The sequence below is a fragment of the Natrix helvetica genome (assembly GCF_964273705.1).
Source record: "Natrix helvetica genome assembly, chromosome: 1".
Taxonomy (NCBI): domain Eukaryota; kingdom Metazoa; phylum Chordata; class Lepidosauria; order Squamata; family Natricidae; genus Natrix; species Natrix helvetica.
Window position 1 is genome coordinate 94,562,037 of NC_138548.1, and position 21,585 is coordinate 94,583,621.

Consider the following 21,585-nt stretch of genomic DNA (forward strand, 5'->3'; position numbering starts at 1 on the left):
TAGAATAAAAATAAAGGAAAAGAATCAAGGTGATGGGTAAAATGGCAGTGAGAATCATCTCTACCAGTGGTGAAATTCAAAATGTTTTAGTACCAGTTCTGTGGGTGTGGCTTGGTGGGTGTGGCAGGGGAAGGATACTGTAAACTCTCCATTCCCTCCCCACTCCAGGGGAAGGATACTGCAAAATATCCATTCCCAGCCCATTCTGGGGCCAGCCAGAGTGGTATTTGCCAGTTCTTTGAACTACTCAGAATTTCTGCTACCGGTTCTTCAGAACCTGTCAGAACCTGCTGAATTTCACCCCTGATTCTACCCCATCAGCCACTCCCCAACGTAGCAGGCCCCTGTTGGAGCCTCAAACCAAGTGGCAGAGCTAAGATTTTAGGCCAGTGATGGCGAACCTATGGCACCCGTGCCACAGTTGGCACGTGGAGCCATTTGTCAGGGCACGTGAGGCACTGCCCTGTCAGCTGGCCAACGCACATGAGCTTCCCTGAAACCTCTGGAGTGCAAAAAAACACCCTATGGACAAACCAGGAGTTCGGGAACGGACTTCCTGTTTGCTCGGAGGGTCGTTTTGAGTGCTCCGAAGGCTTCAGGGAAGCCTCTTGATGGTCCCTGAAGCCTTCGGAGTGCTTAAAACGACCCTCCGAGCAAACCGGAAGTGGCTTCCTGTTTGCTCGGAGAGTTGTTTTGAGCCCTCTGAAGGCTTTAGAGAAGCCTCTTGGCGGTCCCTGAAGCCTTCAGAGTGCTTAAAATGACCCTTCCGGGGGGGGCGGGGAAGCTGTTTTTGCCCTCCCCATGCTCCTATAAAGCCTCTGGAGCCTGGGGAGGGTGAAAAAAGCATGCAAAATGGGGGGGGTTGTTAATGCCCGTAGTGCGCACATACACACCAGGGGGGTCGCGCATTGCATTATGAGTGCGGCACACTGCACACAACCCCCTTGTGCTCCCCCCACTTATGGCACGCAAGCCAAAAAAGGTTCGCCATCGCTGTTTTAGGCTCTTCTAGAAGGTCAGGAGTGTGGACTGGATTTCACCTCTGAGGGGAGAATATTCCAAAGGACAGGGCCACAACAGCAAAGGTTCTTCTCCTGGATTCCACCAACTGAAATTCTTTGGCTGATAAGAACCAAAGTATACTCTTTCCATTGTAGGGAGTGAGAAGGGTTAGTCCCATCAGGATAAAATGGTTCCTTAGATACCCTGCACCTATGCTACAAAGGTCTTTAAAGTTGATGACCAACTCCTTGAATTGAACCTGGAAGCCAGGTTCCACCAGGCCGCCACCAGAACGTTCCATTGCATTCTGTATCATTTGTAGCTTCCGAATATTCTTCAAGGATAGCTCTATATAGAGCACATTGCAGTGATCCAACTGGAAGATGATCAGGGCAAGAGTGACTGCGAGCAGGGCTTCATGATCCAGGAAAGGGTGCAACACAAGAGTTCTAGAGAAGACTGCCACCTGCTTTTCGAGCAGAAGTTGCGACTTTAGAAGGGCCCCCAGATTGTGCACCAAGATTCCATGCACGCCTTTGTTTCATATCTAGAGTATATTTTTCAATGAATTCAGGATTTGTTTGTTTCTGTTAAAGAACCCAATCATTTACCCCACAATATTGAAGAATATAAAATACAAGTTCAGAAAGGTCTTAATTTTCTAAAACAAAGAGGAAAAAGACTTGCTAGTTATGCGCATTTCTAAATCAAGTCTATTATACATCCTTTATCCACAATCTGGAGTCATCTTTATATTTATAGCCTGCTGTCTCCACAATATTAGAAACAGTTTCATTTCTTTATTGCACTTAGCTGGATGTAATCTATGTATTTTGTACTGAATTGAAGCTCAGTGATGATAATTCCCTGTTGGGTGATGAATAGTTTGGGCCATCTAATATGCATTTCAAATTGGAGATGCTTTTGTGCTGTTTATATGAACCTATTTCCAATTTGGCACATTCGCATTTGGTAAATAGGAATAGCAAATCAGAGTAATAGTAGTGATGGACATATAAATACCAGTGCAGAGGCATTTTCATTTTCAAAAATATGGTTGCAGTCAACAACACAATGTACTTGCAGTATGAATCATTCCATGTCAGTAACTAACACAAGGTAGAATAAAAATACACCTGTCACATAGAATTCTGCCCACCATATTTCATTTCCTGTTCCCTGCTCCAAGATGAATACGTTGTTAGAGGAAACAATTTAAGGAGTTTGGATTCCACCACCACCAGCAAAAAGAACCAACTGGTAAAGGTCATCAGGAAGGACATCAGGAATTTTATCAGGAAGGTTGATAAACTAAATATTGTTTCAGCTACCAGTTATCTAAAAGAAAAGGCTTTTAAAGCTGGCATTTAAGAGTGCATGTTGATCTGCCAGCCAGCAGAAATTATGTTAGTGTGTTCCCATCCATGAGTGCCTTGTGTACATCTAGATTCATATTTTCTGGTTTTGTTTCTCAGGGAGACAGTCTACATCTGTCTATCATTGAATGTGTCCCTTTCTATGCTTAGGACTAAGTGGTGGGTTAGAGTCAGAAAGGAAGATTTATGCCACTAATGGCTCTTCTGGAGGGAGGGAGGAACCCCAAGTCCATCTCAATGTTTCCAGAAGTAGTTTGCTGCTGATAGCCCTCCAGAACTGGGAGTTCTAGATTTTCATTTGAAGAGGAGTCTTGGAAAGACAGAGAGTTTTGCTCTCCTATGCTTGCTAGCTTTCTAGTCCGTGTTCAATCCATATTGTGGACTCCTTGATGCTCTGAGCTGTTGTTTGTCATTACTTCCTGGGAAACCTTGCCTTCCCACCCTGTGGAGTAAACCTCACCTTCACTAGCACTGATAATGTTACCTAGTTGGATAATGTGATGCCTGCAAGCAAACAACCAATGAAGCATGGAGCTCAACCTGGGCTACCAATAGTTTATTCTATTTAATCCATATTCAATGAATTATCACTGAACTGTTTTTCTCATTTTTTTTTCTCCCCTAAAATGTGGCAGAATTTCTGCCTTGGCAAAAGCTGAGTAGAAATTCTTGGATGTACACCATGGCACAGTTAGATAAGCACTTCAATTGCATACTAGGTTGAAGCTGTAAAAACAGCACATATTTTCTTCTGAGGGAGGGCTCATCTTCATAACAAGCTTGCTGATTGTGAGCATGAGCTGCTGACCAGTTCTCAATGTATAAATGCACTATGTCATTCGTTATTCATCCACAGACTACATGAAGGCAATTTCTAACCCCCTTTTTCCAACAACAACAACAAAGTGTTTTCGGACTCAAATGTTCTGCCTGATTTCCTGCTGCTCTTCATTTCATTGTAAGCCAACAATTCTAATTCATTATTTGTGCACTATGGCAGGAAAGTCCTCTCTGGCCATTGCATCTGCCCTCCACAACCATTTTTTTAAACAAATAATTGCATTGCTAGAACAGTGAAATAGTAAAGATGGGTACCTGTCTATTTTGTTTTGTTTTTAACCAGGTGAAATTTCCTTGTAGCCTAAGTGACAGGGAAAATAATGAAATTAAAGGCTTAAAAAAAGACCCAGGAATGGTAAAAAAAGAAAGGAAATACATCAGGCAGCAGCTGTAGTAGGAAATCAGACTATTATCATGGCCAAAGCAGAGGAGGATAAAATGTAGAAAAGGATTTTTAAGCAGCCTTTACTTCCAGTTGGTTTATGCACAGGAGTTCAGCAATTTAAGGTCGTAGTATGGAAAAGCTCTGAGTGAAGATTCAATTTCTATCTTATATCCCTAAGTCATTCAAATCCATTGCCTTTTCTTCTAGTTACATTGTACTGAACTATTGGATTGATTGCCGGATTATTTTTGAAACTGACATTGCAGCTTGGGAACTGCCAGTTCTAAACTTGATTTAGTAAGTTCCCTGAAGTCCCCTATGTGTAGGCAGTGTCATATTATATTAGCAACTACATTCACAGCCTGATCATAGAAAGATGTAAACCTTTTGATAACTTTTTAAAATACAGATTCCACTACTGTTTTTGGCAATGAACATGCATTGTGAGTAGGTGCTTCACAATAATTGTGTATACAGCATATTGTACTGGCTGGTTGTAGAAGAGGTAATTTGGTATAAAGGTTACAGCACCAGAGAAGAAATTGGGAGACTGTGGGACTTCCTGTGGTGACGTTAGCGTGCTTGGAGTTGAGGAACGGGAGCTTTCCTGACCTCTAACTCTAACTTCTTTGTTTGGGCTCATGTTTGAGTGCTGTGGATCCTGGAGAGACCAACAGATTAAGGGGGAAACTCTGAAGATGCTGGGGTGATAAGGCAAATCCTCCCAGCGTAGGAGAAACCCACTAAACGGACGAGGAATCATCCTGCCACTTTGTCAGGACCGGAGCAATGGCGACCGCATAAGAAGGAAGCAAAGAGAGAAAGCAGTTGAAATCGAGATATCTGTTACTATTATTGACAACCCAAAGAAGAGGAGAACAATGCGTAACTGGCAGAGAGGGTGAGCTGGAAAGAAGGAGGCTCTGGGAAGGAGATTTTTCAGATCTTTGCCGAAAAGCTGTGAGAGCAGAATTACTGACCTGGAATTGACGGCGTAAATAACTTGAACTAAATTGGCCAGAGGGAGAACAAAAATCCCTCTGGATAACAGGAGTAGGACATAGTAACTATTGAGAAGATCTGTAAAGTACAGAAGGATTGTTTAACATTCGGGTTGGTTGTTGACTTGTTGACTTTTTTCTTCTTGCTCTTTTGGAACGATTAGAGGGCTTCATTACCCACCCACCCACCCCTATTTTCCTTTGTCGCTGGACTTGTTGCATTAACTGATTGACACTAACAGTGATACTGAACAGAGGGTGACAACTAGTGGATCAAAAATTTGAACCCTGCGGTCTGAAGAAACCGGTGACATAAGCTGATATATATGCATAGAGAGAAACTTATTACTTATTACCCTTATAATTGATACAATTGAGAGACATCTATTTGTATAAGATAACTGTGTGATATATAATTCTAGGATATATGATAATTAAGGATCAAAATAGAATGGAATAATACATAAGAATGTGTAGATATTGAAACGTGATATTAAGGAAGGTTAATTATTGCTAAATACTGATATATATATAATTATTGATAACATTGATATTGCTGATAAAGTAGAAGTAAAGTAGAACTTATATGCAATTGTGGACAAGGATAAATAGGGGGATAAGAATGGCAACTTCAGGAAAGTTAATTAAAAAAACCACACCTAATATAATAAAAACCACACTTCAGCAACACCCCCCTCCTCAAATCAAAGATCAGTTGAGAGTGCATTGGGACTGGAGAAAGGTGGAAAGATGGCAGAAACAACAGGACCAGCACCAACAATGCAAAGTATGCAATTGATGCTCCAAATGATACAAGAGACACTGATAAAAAACCAAGAAGTGATGGCTACAAAAGACAAGGAAGAATCATGAAGAAATGAAAAATGAAATGGGAGAACTGAAAGGAAATATTAAAACCGTGGATGACAAAATTGAAAAGATACAGAATGTCTTAGCAATCAATGAACAGAAAATCCAGAACATCGAAACAAAAATAGAAATAGAACAAACAGATCAGAAGATGGAAAAAATGGAGCTAGAATATAGACAAGTGAATAAAGAACTAGAGTTATCAATAATTCAACTTGACAATGAAAGAGCTGCATTCTATTTAAGATTCCAAAACATACCGGAAGAGAAGGAGGAAGACCTGAAAGGAAAAATGAATGGAATCTTCACTGAAATTTTACAGAGAAAAGAACAAGAGTTGAGAGGGGATATTGATGAAGCTTACTGAGTGCATACTAATTACGCCAGAAGACAGGCTCCCGAGAGAAGTGCATGTAAGTTTTGCCAAAAAAACAACCAGAGATGAAGTATACAAAAAAACCAGAGAAGGGATGATTACATACCAGGGAAAAGAGTTGATCATGCTTAAACAGATTCCACGGAGAATTCATGAACGACGTAGACAATACCAATTTTTAACAAACCAGTTAAATAAAAACAGAATAATGTACAGATGGTTGATACCAGAAGGGTTACTGGTGTCTTGGCAAGGAAAAAGGTATAAGATAGAGAATATAGAAGAAGCACAGGAATTCTATGAGACCCAACTGAACTAGCTAATTATTGTCCGGTCTCCAACCTTCCCTTTTTAGCGAAGGTTGGAGAGAGTGTGGTGGCCACGCAGTTCCCACGTCACCTGGAGGAAACTGACTATCTAGACCCGCGCCAGTCCGGCTTCTGACCCGGGCACAGCACGGAGACGGCCTTGGTCGCGTTGGTTTTATGATCTCTGGAGAGCCAAGGATAGAGGCTGTTCCTCTATCCTGGTTCTGTTAGACCTCTCAGCGGCTTTCGATACCATCGACCATGGTATCCTACTGCGCCGGCTGGAGGGGTTGGGGGTAAGGGGCACCGTTTTATGGTGGTTCTGCTCCTACCTCTCCGACCGGACGCAATGTGTGTTGGCAGGAGAGCAGAGGTCGACCCTGAGGCCACTCACTTGTGGGGTGCCACAGGGGTCGGTCCTCTCGCCTCTACTGTTCAACACATATATGAAACCGCTGGGTGAGATCATCCGTGGCTTTGGGGTGGGATACCACCTGTACGCTGACGATACTCAGCTGTACATTTCCACCCCGAACCACCCCAACGAGGCCGTTGACGTGATGTCCCGGTGTTTGGAAGCCGTACAGGTCTGGATGGGAGACAACAGACTTAAAATCAACCACTCCAAGACTGAGTGGCTGTGGCTACCGGCCTCTCGGTTCAACCAGCTGACTCCATTGCTGGCCATTGGGGGCGAGCAACTGGCCCCCGTGGAGCGGGTGCACAATTTGGGCATCCTCCTAGATGCCCGGCTGTCTATGGATGACCATGTGGCAGCCGTGGCAAGGGGGGCATTCCACCAGGTTCGCCTGGTGTGCCAATTTCGCCCCCTATTGGACCGGGATGCCCTTCGCACAGTCACTCATGCGCTGGTGATGTCTCGTCTGGATTACTGTAATGCTCTTTACATGGGGCTTCCCTTGAGATGCACCCGAGGACTGCAGTTGGTCCAGAACGCGGCCGCGCGGGCAGTGATGGGAAGTACGAGGTACTCCCATGTGACACCCCTCCTGCGCGAGCTGCACTGGCTCCCTGTAGTCTTTTGGGTGCGTTTCAAGGTGTTGATCACTATCTTTAAAGCGCTCCATGGCACAGGACCTAGTTATTTGCAGGATCGTATCCTGCCCCATACATCCCTGCGACCAATTCGCTCTCACAGAGAGGGACTTCTCCGGGTGCCGTCCCCTAAGCAATGCCAGAGGGCGGCGCCGAGGGGTAGGGCCTTCTCTGTGATGGGCCCAGCCCTCTGGAATGACCTCCCCTCCGACATTAGGACAGCTACCGATTTCCGCTCCTTCCGCATGAAACTCAAGACCCACCTGTTCCAACTAGCCGGCCTGGCCTGAATTATAACTATATTTTCTAATCCCCCTGGATAATTTTTAAATTTTAAATTAAGTTTGATTTTGGGTATTTTAATTGTTTTAATTTCATTATGTTGTTTTTAACTAATGATTATTTATTTATTGATGTATTGTACAATGCTTTTGTATATTTCCTCCTCGTCATTTTTTGTATAATGAATTGTACGCCGCCCCGAGTCCCTTGGTGGAGAGGGAGCGGCCTATAAATTGGATTAATAAATAAATAAATAGAAATACTGCACAGGGGAAGAAGAATAAGGAAGTAAAGAGGACCTAGAAAGTGGAAGTCGAGGCCAAGAGGAAGAAATATCAGAAGACAAAGAAAGAAACAGGAAAGAAGAATAGAGGCAAGAAAGAGAGAGAGCAGAAAAGGAGGGTGCAAGAGGGAAAATACAAACTAGAAGCAACAAAAAAACCCCATCTAAAGATGGACCAGGAAATAATAATCATCTCAACAAACTTGAATGGACTGAACGCACCAAAAAAAAAGAGTGCAGATGTTTAAAAAACTTAAGAAACTGAAGGTAGATATAATCTGCATACAGGAAGTGCATATTAAAAGGGAGTATAAGAACTTATTGGAAAACAAAAAACGAGGGAAATTATACACAGCAGTAGCAGAAAAAAAAAGAGGGATAGCAACCTATATAAAGGAAAAAAATAAATTCCAAAGACGTCTACTCTGATGAAGAAGGCAGGATACTAATGATTGAATTAGAGACAACAGAAAAAAATGATATTATTAATAGTCATATATGCACCAAATCAGAAACAAGAGGAATTCTATAAGAAACTACATAACAAAATAAATGAATTAGAATATGAAAATATTTGCTTAATTGGGGATTATAATGCAATAGTGGATTAAAAAATGGACTATGAAAGCAAAAATAAAAATAAAACAAAAAAAATACGCTACCCAAATTCTTTTTTGAGATGGCAATGGAATATAAATTACACGATATTTGGAGAGAAAGGCACAAAACAAGAAAGCAATATACCTTTTATTCGAACCCCCATCAGTCACTATCAAGAATTGATATGGCTTGGATTTCATCTGGTCTATGCAATCAAGTAGATGAAATTGAAATAGAAGCAAATGAGTGGGCAGATCACAATCCAATAAAATTAAGATGGAAAGGTCAAAGAAGAAAAAGATGGATGATGAATTCAAATATTATAAATGAAATAGAATACACTCAAATGCTGGAGAAAGAACTAAAACAATTTTTTAGAATAAATAAAAAAAAGATACCTCAATTCAAAATCTCTGGGACACTATGAAAGCATACACAAGAGGCCTTATGATTGCCTATATGGCGAGAAAAACTAGAAAACAAAAAGAGCAACAAGAATGTATGCAAAAGGAACTTATGGAAGCCGAAGATGAACTCCAGAAAGACCCAAAGAATAAAATTAAAAAAGAAAAAAGAGAGATAATCAAACATAAGCTCAACTTAATAAGTCAAAAGGAATTAGCGCAGAAAATTAAAGCAGCCAGACAAAATTACTTTGAACAAGCCAACAAACCTGGATGATGGCTGGCATACAGACTGAAGAATGAAAGAGAAAAAAGGATGATATATCAATTAAAAGATGACGAGGGAAGAATTCAATACAAAGCAGAAGAAAAGAAGAATATTATTCATAAATACTTCACAAAACTATATGCACAAGATAGTATGGAGAAAAACAAAATAAAGCATTATTTAAACACAGCAAAGATAACACCAATCTCAAAAGAGCAAAGGGAGGCGATAAACAGGCCAATAACGTTAGCCGAAGTGGAACTAGTCTTGAAAAACGAGAAAAATAATAAAACCCCAGGACCAGATGGAATACCAGTGGAGCTATACAAATACAATAAAATAATATTGGAAGAGTTAGGGGTGGAAATGTTTAATGAAGTTTTAGGAAAAGCCAAGATACCGGAATCATGGACAGAAGCAATAATATCGCTAATCCCAAAAGAAGAAGCCAGCCTACAAGAAATTCAAAACTACAGGCCAATTTCATTACTAAACTCCAATTATAAAATATTTGCAGCAATTATGGAAGGAAGAATCAAACAGGTTGATACACGGAACGTATTACCATTTATGGTGGACCTGTGAGGAGGCTAAAAACTTTTGGAAAAAGATCAAAAATTGGCTGGAGGCAATAACGGGAGTTAAAATAGAATGGAAACCAGAAATCTTTTTATTAGGAATAATGTCTGCGAAATACAAAAAAGAAATCCAGTATTTAATACTACATATAACTACAGCGGCAAGGATTGCCTATGCCCAGAAATGGAAAAACAAACTAACTCCAAGTGAAGATGAAATAATAAGAAAGGTTATGGATTGTGCTGAAATGGGCAAACTAACTAAAGAAATTCAGGGAAAAGAAGAATCAGAATTCTACCAGATATGGGATAAATGGTATAGGTGGATGGAGGAAAGAAACAAGAATCAATGAAGGAATGTAAACAAAACTCAAAAATAATAGTTATGAGTAAAATAAGAAAGTTAAGAATGGTGAAACCCAAATAAAATACAATTGAATTGGGAAAAAATAAAAAAAAATAAAAACTTAGTTAATTTTTGGTGATTAATAAGTAGAACTTTGTAGATGCTTATAGAATGTTTTTGTTTTTAAAATGTTTATTCATTAACAGATAACCCATCATGACAATAATAATGAAATAACAACTCTAACTGGTAAAAAGAATTTGGATATAAACTATAATATGGGACCTGGGGAAAAGATTTATTAATTTTATTAATATTTTTTGTTTAGATTTTGTTATAAAGATGTAATCTCTCCTGGGTACTTATAAATTATAGTAATAAATTTTTGTCTAGATTTATTATAGCACGTTTAAATAAATATAGTTAAATGAGAATGATGGTATATTGATGGTATAAAGATTTTTGATTTAAAATGTACAATTCAATATGAGTGAAGTATAAAGAATGATTGTAGTAACGCACGAAATTTATTTGTAACCAATCGACATGCTTTCTGGAAGAAGTAATGAAGAATGTTTTTATGTGTGTTTTTTGTTTAATTAAAACAATAAAATTATATATTTAAAAAAAAGAAATTGGGAGACTGTGAATTTCAGTCTGGCTTTAGGCATGAAACCATGGTAATCTTGGGCCAGTCATTCTCTGTCAGCCTAGGAAAGAGGCAAGGGCAAACCACTTCCAAAACCTTTGCCAAGAAAACTACAGGGACTAATCCATATAGTCACCTGCAGTCAAAGGCTGACACACATACCCCCAAAAACCTGATGTATATACGTATGTAAGGAAATATGTATGTGGGTGGGTGGGTGGGTGGGTGGATGGTTTTTAAATAAGGTGTTTGAACTGAGACTAGCTCTAAGCAGTGTACAATTTCCAACTTCTTATGCTCAGATTGAAATATAACAATTGAGAACAGAACATAAGGGTTGTTGTTGTTTGCATATACCAGCACAGCTGGTGGGCTTTTGGAGAAATTAAGTGACAAGATGTGCTTAATTCTCTTACAGAACTTAATGTAGCATGCACAGTTTAATTGTTTTCATACATATCAAGACTACCATTATTCCTTTTTTTCAACCTGCTAGAGATTGTTTGGTTTTGCAACCCAGTTATAGTATATTTATTAAATCTGAAACATATGAGAGAAAATGGTTAAATTAAGATGATTATAGAAAATCTGGAGAGGGTTTATGACCCCCGTATTAGATATAAATGATAATCAGTTGCTATTGGTTTACATATGCTACAGGTTTGTTAGAAGATTTGAGCTTTGTATGTGGTTACTTCACCCAGTTAATATTTGATCATTAATAGATCTACAAGAACAATATTTTCAGAATATTTTGGAAAAGGTGTTTTGATACAAATAAGGACCTCTTTAATTTTTTTTAGTTTGAAACTTGAAAAAAAGTCATAACTGTTTTAAAGAAGCCATTCTTCCATGTATTTTCAATCATACCTTCTAAATTATTTTTCAAGGGTACCCTACTTTATTAGTTTCTACATTCTCTCTGTCTGATATTTTTCAGATATTTCAGTCTCTCTTTACCTAACATTTAATTAATTCTCTCTATCCTCCCTGAAGTAAATCAAAATGCAAACCAATTACTTATTTTTCTTTTCTATCATTTGTCTGCCCCCCCCCCCCCCGGTATTCTTGGAATGAATACCTTCATGAGTGGCCTAAAATAGTCTAAAATCCAGAACATTATTACATAATAAAGGTGGAAAAGAAAGAGAGAGAGAGGGGAGAGAGAGAGAGAGAGAGAGAGAGAGAGAGAGAGAGAGAGAGAGAGAGAGAGAGAGAGAGAGAGAGAGAGAGAGAGAGAGAAAGAAAGAAAGAAAGAAAGAAAGAAAGAAAGAAAGAAAGAAAGAAAGAAAGAGTTTTAGATAGGATATATATTGCAGTTCATTATAATCACAATATTGAAAGCAAGCAGATTTCCCTAACTTCTCAAAGAAGAGAATACAGGGAAAGGAAGGAAAATACATAAAAGATTAAAACAAACAAACAAATAAACAAGCAGTACATAACAAGTCATCGGCTAAAAATAAGAGCCTTGCCAATAAACCATGCCAACAAGGTTGCCAGTGGTTTTTTCATATGTATAAAACCTTGCTTTTTGAACACTTTAAGTTATAGTAGGATATTTTTCAGCATTGTTTTAGCACTACATTTGTAAAGGCTTGTTGCTGAATGATTTGTGGGCTGGTAGGCTTTATCATTTTTATCTCTGCTATTGCTGCTTTGAAAGAGAGGAAGGAGATATTTCAAAAAAATATTACCGTATAACCTTTGAGGTATTCAGCCAAAACTTAGCAGCACAGTTAATATACTCTAAAAGATCTCTCAGTCCTGTTATTTTCAGTCTCATTTTATCCCATTTGGCCACAAAATGAAGGAGCTGCAGGCCAACATAACTTATAGTTTCATTTATCAAAGAAAATTTCAAATCAGTTTGATTCAAACCCAGTTGCCTTCAAAACTCAAATTTCAATAAAAGTTTTCTGAGTTTGAATCTTGAATTGAGATTTCAGCACTAATTTGTAGTGCTGTAGCATCTATGCTGACTTTAGAATATTGATTGGTTTTCATCCTTCCATTGCTTATTTAAAAAAAATATTTGCAGGTTGAAATATGCAAGTCCAGCATTCTGAGATTTCTCTGCTTTCATCATAACTTGCTAAGATTTGCCCATTTGAATTAAACACAATTTATCCAGGATAATCTGATGATTTATGGTGCTAAAGTAGCATTATAAGGAGAATAGGCAGCAAAATAGAGCAGTATAATTTCAATGACTATTACTGTGAAAAAAAATTATATATATAATATATAATTATTTATATATATATATATATATATTTCCTGTGAAAAGACGGGAAAAGACCCGAATACAACAAGACCAGCATTCCTTCCCCCCTTTTCCATTAAACCTTAAAGCAACAGGACATGAAATTGATTTTGAAGGAACCAAATTAATCTCCAAAACAGAACACTTCAACAAGAGAATAATTATGCAAGCCATCGAAATAGAGAAACACCCCCACAACATGAATAAAGGTGACGATGCCTCCCGCCTACCAGACATCTGGAAACCAGCCCTAGTTAACAAACGAACCCCACCCACCACCCAGGTCATTACGACACAAAAGAAAACACCAGCCTGAAGATGGAGAGTGAGACCTCGCCGAAACATTGCCAAGACAATATCAATCTTACACGAGAAAAGACCCAAATACAGCAGGACCAGCATATCTACACCCATGAAAATCTACGAAAACATATATAAAAGGATAAAAGGATAGTTGTCCAGTGAAGATCTTCTCTATGTGATTAAGGATTCGGTGCGTTGTCCATAACAAATGGATAGACTTTGCACTTGAAGATTTCTTTGACAGGGTATAGAGAATTATTTTGTCTCTCTCCACTGACAATGTAAATAATTTATAATCAATCTGTATAATGCTAGAAGATAAACCAGATGTTTCAAGAATAAGATAATCGTCTTAAGTTCATATCTCCAAGATGGCCATGCATTAAAGCTTATTTTGCACACCTTGGTTCTCATATTTATAGCCTTTATATTGTGACCCCTGTTTCAAGATGCATATATTTGGAATCTCAAGACATTACTGTTATTTTGCATGTAGTCCCATTTCTCACGATGAAAAGTTTTGCCCTTCTAATGCAGAAGTTTTCACTTAAAATGTCTCTTTCTCCTTTTGGGAAACCATTGCAAACTTTGGAATGTAGATTTGGAAAATTTGATCACTTTATTTTTTCTCTCTCCCCACTCCAAATATTATGTTTGTTAGAAACTATATACAAGATAGTTTCTATCTATAACACAGGGGGGGGTCAAACTGGCATCATCACGGCAGCATCACATGACTTACTGGGACTTTTTCCCCTCCGCTAAACCAGGTGTGGGCATAGCCAGCATGTGGCACATCTGGCCTGTGGGTCGCAACTTTGACAGCCCTGCAATAACACAAAACAATGCAAAAATATACTACTAATTTGTTATCATAGCTCAGGATTCCCAAAAAGCTCAAAGGGAAAGCTTTCCTATAATTAAGAAACCTGTTAATGCAAGATCCAGGTTAGCAGTCTTGGTGTTGAAGTGTCAAGGTTTCTCTCCTGCCAAAGCATTGAAAACATGAACATCTGCAGAAAAAAAGGTGTAATTGAAGCCAAGAGTGGGGGGGTTAAATTAAGCTTTCACATATTTAAAATTACTCATTTTTAATATCTATCTGAAAAAAAGAACTAGAAGCTGCAATATTACCACTTTGAATAAAATCTTTCCTCTCATGCCACAGGTCCCTGCAGAACCCTCCAAGTTGGTAGGGCTGGATGGCAAGACCTTCTTGCAACATGAGCTCATTCACACAGACTCTTATTATTTAAAGACACGTATACACTTCTAAATATGCTAATACAGGGAAATTCTAGCTGCTTGAAAATAAAAATAGGTTCATTGATCTGGCCTGCAAAATTCTGGACATTTACTAGAAAGTAAGCAGAGAGTTTGTCGGCTGTTATCTATTTGCAGCCTGAATCTGAAGACCTATTGATGCTTTGATCTTTCTACTATACTTTATCAGGATTGCTTTGAACAATTAATAACCCACCTATAAAGTAAGTGAGCCATCATGAATAATTCTGAGGGCTGCATTAAAACATTGCCCACGCTTCTTTTAAGAAAAAAGGAGGAAGAAAAAAGTGAGGAGAAAAGAATAATAAGGGTAGCAGGAGAGAAAATTAGCAGAAAAAATCCAATAAAGCCTGCTTAAGAGCTTTTGAAGTCAAATGTGTGATTTCAAATGTGAAATTAATTTACTTTAGCCTTACTTCATCATGCTATTCAGAATTATTGGAAGTCTGCTGAGAACATGGAGAGTTTTTTTTTAAATTATTGTGAACTTAAGCAGTCTATAAACAGGAATGTTATTCCTGGAATTAAGCAAGTTGGCAGTCCAATAATATATTTCTAGCAAGATAAATGTGTGTGAAAAAAATCTATTCAGTTATAAACTGCTGCAATAGATCCTGAGCAAACAATTCAATTATATTTTTAGAGACTGAATCTTTTCATTTTCAAGGCCATACAGGAAAAATCATTTCTGGAATCACACACAAAAATCACAATTCCTAGAGAAGCTTTCATTATTATTAATAATTAGTTAGACATACAACTTGTAAAGTCTTTGACAAGGCAAACTTCTATATTTTACTTATTCTATGTGTTCTACACTTTATTTTATCTGTGCATTAATACAGGATTAATAAAAGTATTATTTGAAAGACTATTTTATAATAAGATAACAATTATATCCTATAGTAAATTTGCATGTAGAGTTGTAGGAATGGGGGCTGGTTCAATATTTGACTTTTTTTCCCCACTTCTTTTGTGGGAACAGGAGGAAAGCAGTACTATTTTAATCTGAACAGAGGTAATAATGAGATGTTTAACAAAGTCTTCTTCTACAGTATATCCATAATACTCTTCTACTCTGGGTGAATAGGTCTGTAGCAAAGAGAATACTCAGAATTAAGAAGAGGCAAAAGACATCAATACAAGGAGTGGATGGGTCTTGCTATCAATGAATCAGTGATTCTGGAAATCCAAAAAGGCTTTGCAGAAATAGTTAAATGTTGGATTTAAAGCAGGCTGAGAGGAATAAAGGACCAGAACTGGCCTAGGTATAAATGAGCAATGAAAGAAACCTAGCTGACAGCTGAAGTCATAAAGCCATGTTGTTGTTAATTGTGATGTCATGTCCGACCTATTGCGACCCTAAGGACAACATTTCTCCAGGCCTTCCTGTTCTTTACCGTCCTCTGGAGTCCATTTAAGCTCATACCTACTACTTTGGTGACTCCATCCAGCCATCTCATTCTCTGTCATTCCCTTCTTCTTTTGCCCTCATTCTTTCCCAGCATTAGGTTCTTCTCTAGTGAGTCCTTCTTTGTCATTACGTGGCCAAAGTATTTGAGTCTCAACTTCAGGATCTAGCCTTCTAAAGAGCAGTCAGGATTGATCTCCTCTAGGACTGAGCGGTTTGATTGCCTTGCAGTCCAAGGGACTCGCAGGAGACTTCTCCAGCAAAGGCCTCAATTCTTTGGCACTCACCCCTTTTATTATGGTCCAACTTTCACAACCATACATTGCAACTGGGAAAACCATAGCCTTGACTATATGCACTTTTGTTGGCAGGGTGATGTCTTTGCTTTTTAGTAGGCTGTCTATATTTGCCATAGCTTTCTTCCACAGGAGCAAGGGTCTTTTAATTTCTTGACTGCAGTCTCCATCAGCAGTGACCTTGGAGCTCAAAAAATAAAATCTGTCACCACCTCCATTTCAGGATCCAATGCAGCCATAGATACACTATTTTATTGCATATTAGCCTGCCTAGAACAAGATTTACAATAAATTCTTCAAATTTACATTTCCAGATTAATTTTCTGAAGACCGAAATGGAGAGAAAAAGCAAAATGATCAGAGATCTCCAAAATGAGGTGAGATTATTATCATTTTTTTCCTGAAAGAAGTTGAATAATTGCTACACCTTTGTTAAGCAACAAAAACATGGTATCCATGAATCGTTTTATAGGAAAAAGAAAAGGTGTTATTAGATGCCCAGAGTATTCCCAATAATACATTTCTTGTTGTTTTATTATATATTTAAAGTTACATATTGCAACAGAAAGAACTAGTTTTGAATATTTAAACATCAACCCTTATAAAATTGTAATTAATACCATAAATTATCCTGAATATTAAACATAAAGTAACTCTGTTTACGAATTTGTGGGCACATATAGAGTATGTGGATACTTGATTTGCTACACCATAATCTTGGCAAAGACACTATTGGGAGATTTTTATTCTTTCTCATTATTTTGTTATGTGTTATGTATTTATACAACTAGTTATGTTGGCTGAATATAAACAGGCTACATAGAGTGGATCATGATTATAGGCCAAATTGCAAATAATGACAAATCACATCCATGTTATTACTAAAACAGTCAAATGGATATTCTCATGATTCAAACTTGACTTGAAAGACACTTTACCTTTTAATGTGAAAATTTTTGATAGTTATTTTACATTATTTGCAGATTCAATATTTGCCAGTTTGGCTGCTCACTAAAATTTATTTACAACTGCAAAATAAATGCTGACATCACTTTTGTGGTCATTCATGGGCATGGAGGTCAGTGAAAAAATTGTCAGCCAATGTACTCATTCCAGCTGACCAACTATTCAATAATTCAGTATTTGAGTTACTGATGATATAGTTTCAGTTTTCAATTCTGGTTGATAGAAATTTTTAATTCCTCTTAATGAAGGATATTTAATTATTTCCCTCAAAAAGGCTTCATTTTCAGGTCTGCTACGCAACATTCAATGAAGTGGAAAAAAAACAGACTTTGTTGCACTTTTTGTATTGATTTGGAAAACACAAATTATTAAAATACAAACCAAATGCATTTACCCCCATTTTGAGATTTTAGAATTGTTCTTTTCTATATTATGGTATGCCAGCTGCATAGTGAAAGTAAATTTCTCTATGCAGCTGACATCCCATAATATAGCAAATAAGTTTTAATATAGGTGTGGAAAACATTCTAAATACAAACTATGGAACAACTAGTTTTCAATGTCCCACTTCTGAACCAAAGAACATATGAATTCTCAGACTTGGTCTGAAATGTGTGTTCCCAGCAGAAGTGTTTTTTTGTGAAGACAATCAGAATAAATGTAAGAACATTAGTGATGACACTAAGAAGAAGGAAGGAAAGGAGGACAATGGGAAGAACAAGAGGAATAATTAGTAGGCTGGTTGGGTATGCTATGCTTGAAGTCAAGGACATCAGTTATGGCTAAGGGTTGATGAACAAAAGAAGGTGCTAAGAAGACCAAGAAATAGCAAGAGGAAATTGCTAACTGTACCACACTTGAAGCCAAGGGCATTGATAACTAAGGGAAGAATATTGCGGGAAGGAGAAACTGGAGAAACGATATACACTGTGCTTGAAGCTAATCATCTTGGAAATGAAACAGGGAAAGAAAGAAGAAATTTTGACAGTAAGCTGATATATAAAAAACCATGCAGAGAAATACAAAGGAGATGAATGAGCTTCACTTGTTTTTGCCTACTTGCCATAACACTCTCAGGATTTTGTTTTGGCCAAGACCTGAAACAAGAACAAAATGTGGGGATATGGTGCTGCTGATTTGCAGCCCAGTTGAAATGATTTGGCAGAACATTTGAAATAAAAGATTCTTCTTTTGGGTTCCAAGTAAAACACATTTTCCATTTCATATGGCTTGCACCATATAATCATCCAGATAAAATGTTTTGGAAACTGAAAAAGATTTCAAAATTAATGATGATGAATAAATATAATAAAGCATTAATACCTATTAATAGAAGTCAGAATGATAAATACAATTTTTGGTTTAAAACCTTCTTAGGGTTTAGCAAAGGAACCTCAAGAAAAGTTACAGTGACAGAAAAAAAGTAAAATCCATTTATTTCTTCTGCATCAAGACAAGGAACAAGGAGATTAACTTGCAAAAAAAAAAGACCCACCACCCTTGTTGTTGTTATATTGCATTTAATTTTCACCTAAATATGTGACTAAGAAATGAATTCATTTGAGATTTTCGTAAAATGTCTCAAATTGGTTTAGCACACTTTGGGAGTATAATGCCTCCAGCTGCTTGAAACATTTGATCCAAGGTAGCATACAGAGCTCTGATTTTCTCTGCCACTTTATATTATAAAGTAACTTGGATGAAACATTTGTCACCCACCAGCTCCTCTAAGACAATTCCATTTTCCAAATGCTGTCTCACCAACCTCTTTGGGAAGAGAATTGCATTAAAATGTCACTTAGGGAGCTATACAAAATCTATGTTCTTTTCCCACATAAAATGCTTAAAAGGATGCTTAAAAAGAAGAAAAATATGAAATGGAAGCTGAAGACTGCTTTGGGACTGCCTGAAAGGCTTCAGCTAAATGCTTAGCAGTGTCTAATGAATTTTGATGCATATTGTTCTTTAAATGAAATTAGTTAAGCTTTCATGGTGTACTCTGCTAAGTAAAAATTTAATATATGGGTTTTTCCTATTGTAAATATCTGTTTCTTATATTATGCTTTTCTCTATAAAGTTTATTATTTCACTTCACTTCCAAAACCCCAAAGGAGACATTATGAAGATCTACATATGATAGATCATCGAATGTATGTATGTATGTGTGTGTGTGTGTGTGTATGTATGTATGTACGTATGTATGTAATTAGAGATGAAATAAGCACATGAGGCAGCTACTTTTTTGTCTCTAAAGATTTTAGTGATTCAAATGTTTAAATTACAAAAGCAGATATACTTTAACCAATATTGATCAATTCAGGATTGAATGAATTGAGATACAAATAAACATTTGTCCATGCATTCAGCAACTTTTTTTTTCCTATAGGAGAATATTTGTAGCTCAGGGTTGAAAAGAGGGGCCATTGGTGCTCTCTAAGCTTCCTTGTTTTCTTTCAGATACATTTATTTTCCCATATACCCAACATGCATGTCTGCAAGAAGACAAACAAGCAAGCTCAGCGAGCACTAAGTACCCTCACTTTCTTCCTCTTGTCACACACATAGAGAAGTACACTGTAATATAGGCTCTCATTCAACGCAGATTCTTATCCCATCATCTAGGACAAATGACACCTACCATTTTATGAAACAGTGAAAACAAACCAAAGAAATTAAATGATTGAATGATCATATCCTTGTGACAAATTAAGCCATACAGTGATTAGAATTAACAAACATTTGAAATTTAGTTCATTGGTTAAATTTTAGTTTGCCATTTATTTATCTAAACAATACTTTGAATAAAGGATAATAAGATGCAAACACCTGGCCTCTGGCAAAAGAGATGGGCGGCTAGGGTGGGTGTCTAATCAAACCATTCCATTGCCATCTCTATTCTTCTTCTTCTTCTTTTTTCCCCCATATACCCAACAGGCATGGATACTGTAACGGACAAAATCGCCAACTACTTTATTTTATTTTACTTGGCTTTATTTTATTTTTAAGAAGATATTGTCAGTCAACCATGAAAAAGTTGTCTGATAAACAATCAATTATAAGTGCCACAATTTGATATTTTAGCGGGGAATGAGCTGATGGATAAGTAGCTTACCCATACTTAGTGTCAGATTTATCTTAGCATCTCATGAGAATATACACTATGATAGCAATGCTTAGCTGCATGAATAGATCAGACATAATCCATAACTTATCCAAAAGAGTTTAAAATAACATATTTGTACAAAAATATAATGTAAGCATTTAACGTTAACAATGAGAAAGCTAAAAAAGTCCTTCAGTGTTAAACTGCTATCCCTTTTCATTGCTAAGTGACACTTTGCCTTGCTCTGGAGAATCCACTGTGATTATCCCTTTTGTGTGTTGTATGTATGTGCTAAATGTAGACTACAAATAACTATCTGCTGGATATCCTCCAACACTTTACACTGAAGTTTTAATATCTAGCCACCAAATAAATATGTGAAAAGATTGGTCCCATGGTGGCAGCTGTTATCCTTGCATTGAAAATGGAAAGTAGATTAGATGGTCCAGTTAAGTATTCATGGCAAAGAGATTTCACTGCTTAAGCACAGAAATATGATGCACAGGGAAAACAGGTGGAATATCTCATTGTCTGATCCAGAGGTGGTATTCAGCAGGCTTTGGCCAGTTCTGGACAACCAGTAGCGGAAATTTTGATTAGTTCGGAGAACCAGTAAATACCACCTCTGACTGGTCCCACTCCCATCTATTCTTTGCCTCCCGAATCCCAGCTGATTGGGAGGAAATGGCGATTTTACAGTATCTTTCCCCTGCCATGCCCACCAAGCCATGCCCACCAAGCCATTCCACACCAACCAAGCCACACCCACAGAACCGGTAGTAAAAAAAAAATTGAATCCCACTGCTGGTCTGATCTCTTTTTAGCCATCTAACTCTTTTTTTTCTTTGATAATCTTGCTAGGAGAAAGGACAGGTTTGTTTATGATGTTTGATTTTTTTTTTAAATTGAAGCTATGCATTCAAGAAAGGGATATAATCCCAACATGAAAGATTAGCCATTTCAAAATGTCCTGTGCCTGGACATTTCAATATCCTATGGGCCTGTTAAATATTCATTGTTTAATAATCAGCAGAATGAAAGAGCAACCCTAGAAGCCCCCAGTGAAATAATAAAAACACCTTACTACAAAATCAAAAGACTGAGCTAAAAGACTTTGTAAAATAGGAAGGTCATTGCAATTTAATAAAACACTACAGATTGCAGAACAAGCATCCCTAGAAAAAATTGGGTCGGCTTTAAATTGCTGAGAATGACTAAATCAACTGAGCAAAATAAAATACATAATTGACTGGTGCAATTTTTGAATGGGTGAGCTGTGTTTTGTAGCAATTAAACTGTTGGGAGTGGAGCCATCTCAGCTCAAACTATTAT

General features: G+C 37.5%; 1 protein-coding gene across 3 annotated transcripts in view; it reads left to right on the plus strand.

Annotated features, from left to right (window-relative positions):
• Positions 1-21,585, plus strand: part of LUZP2 (leucine zipper protein 2) — a 397,437-nt gene that overhangs the window by 215,945 nt on the left and 159,907 nt on the right. For all 3 annotated transcript variants that reach the window (XM_081936178.1, XM_081936176.1, XM_081936177.1), the window contains exon 5: positions 16,499-16,561. In XM_081936178.1, coding sequence (XP_081792304.1) covers positions 16,499-16,561 — 63 coding nt within the window. The remainder of the gene's footprint in view (positions 1-16,498; positions 16,562-21,585) is intronic.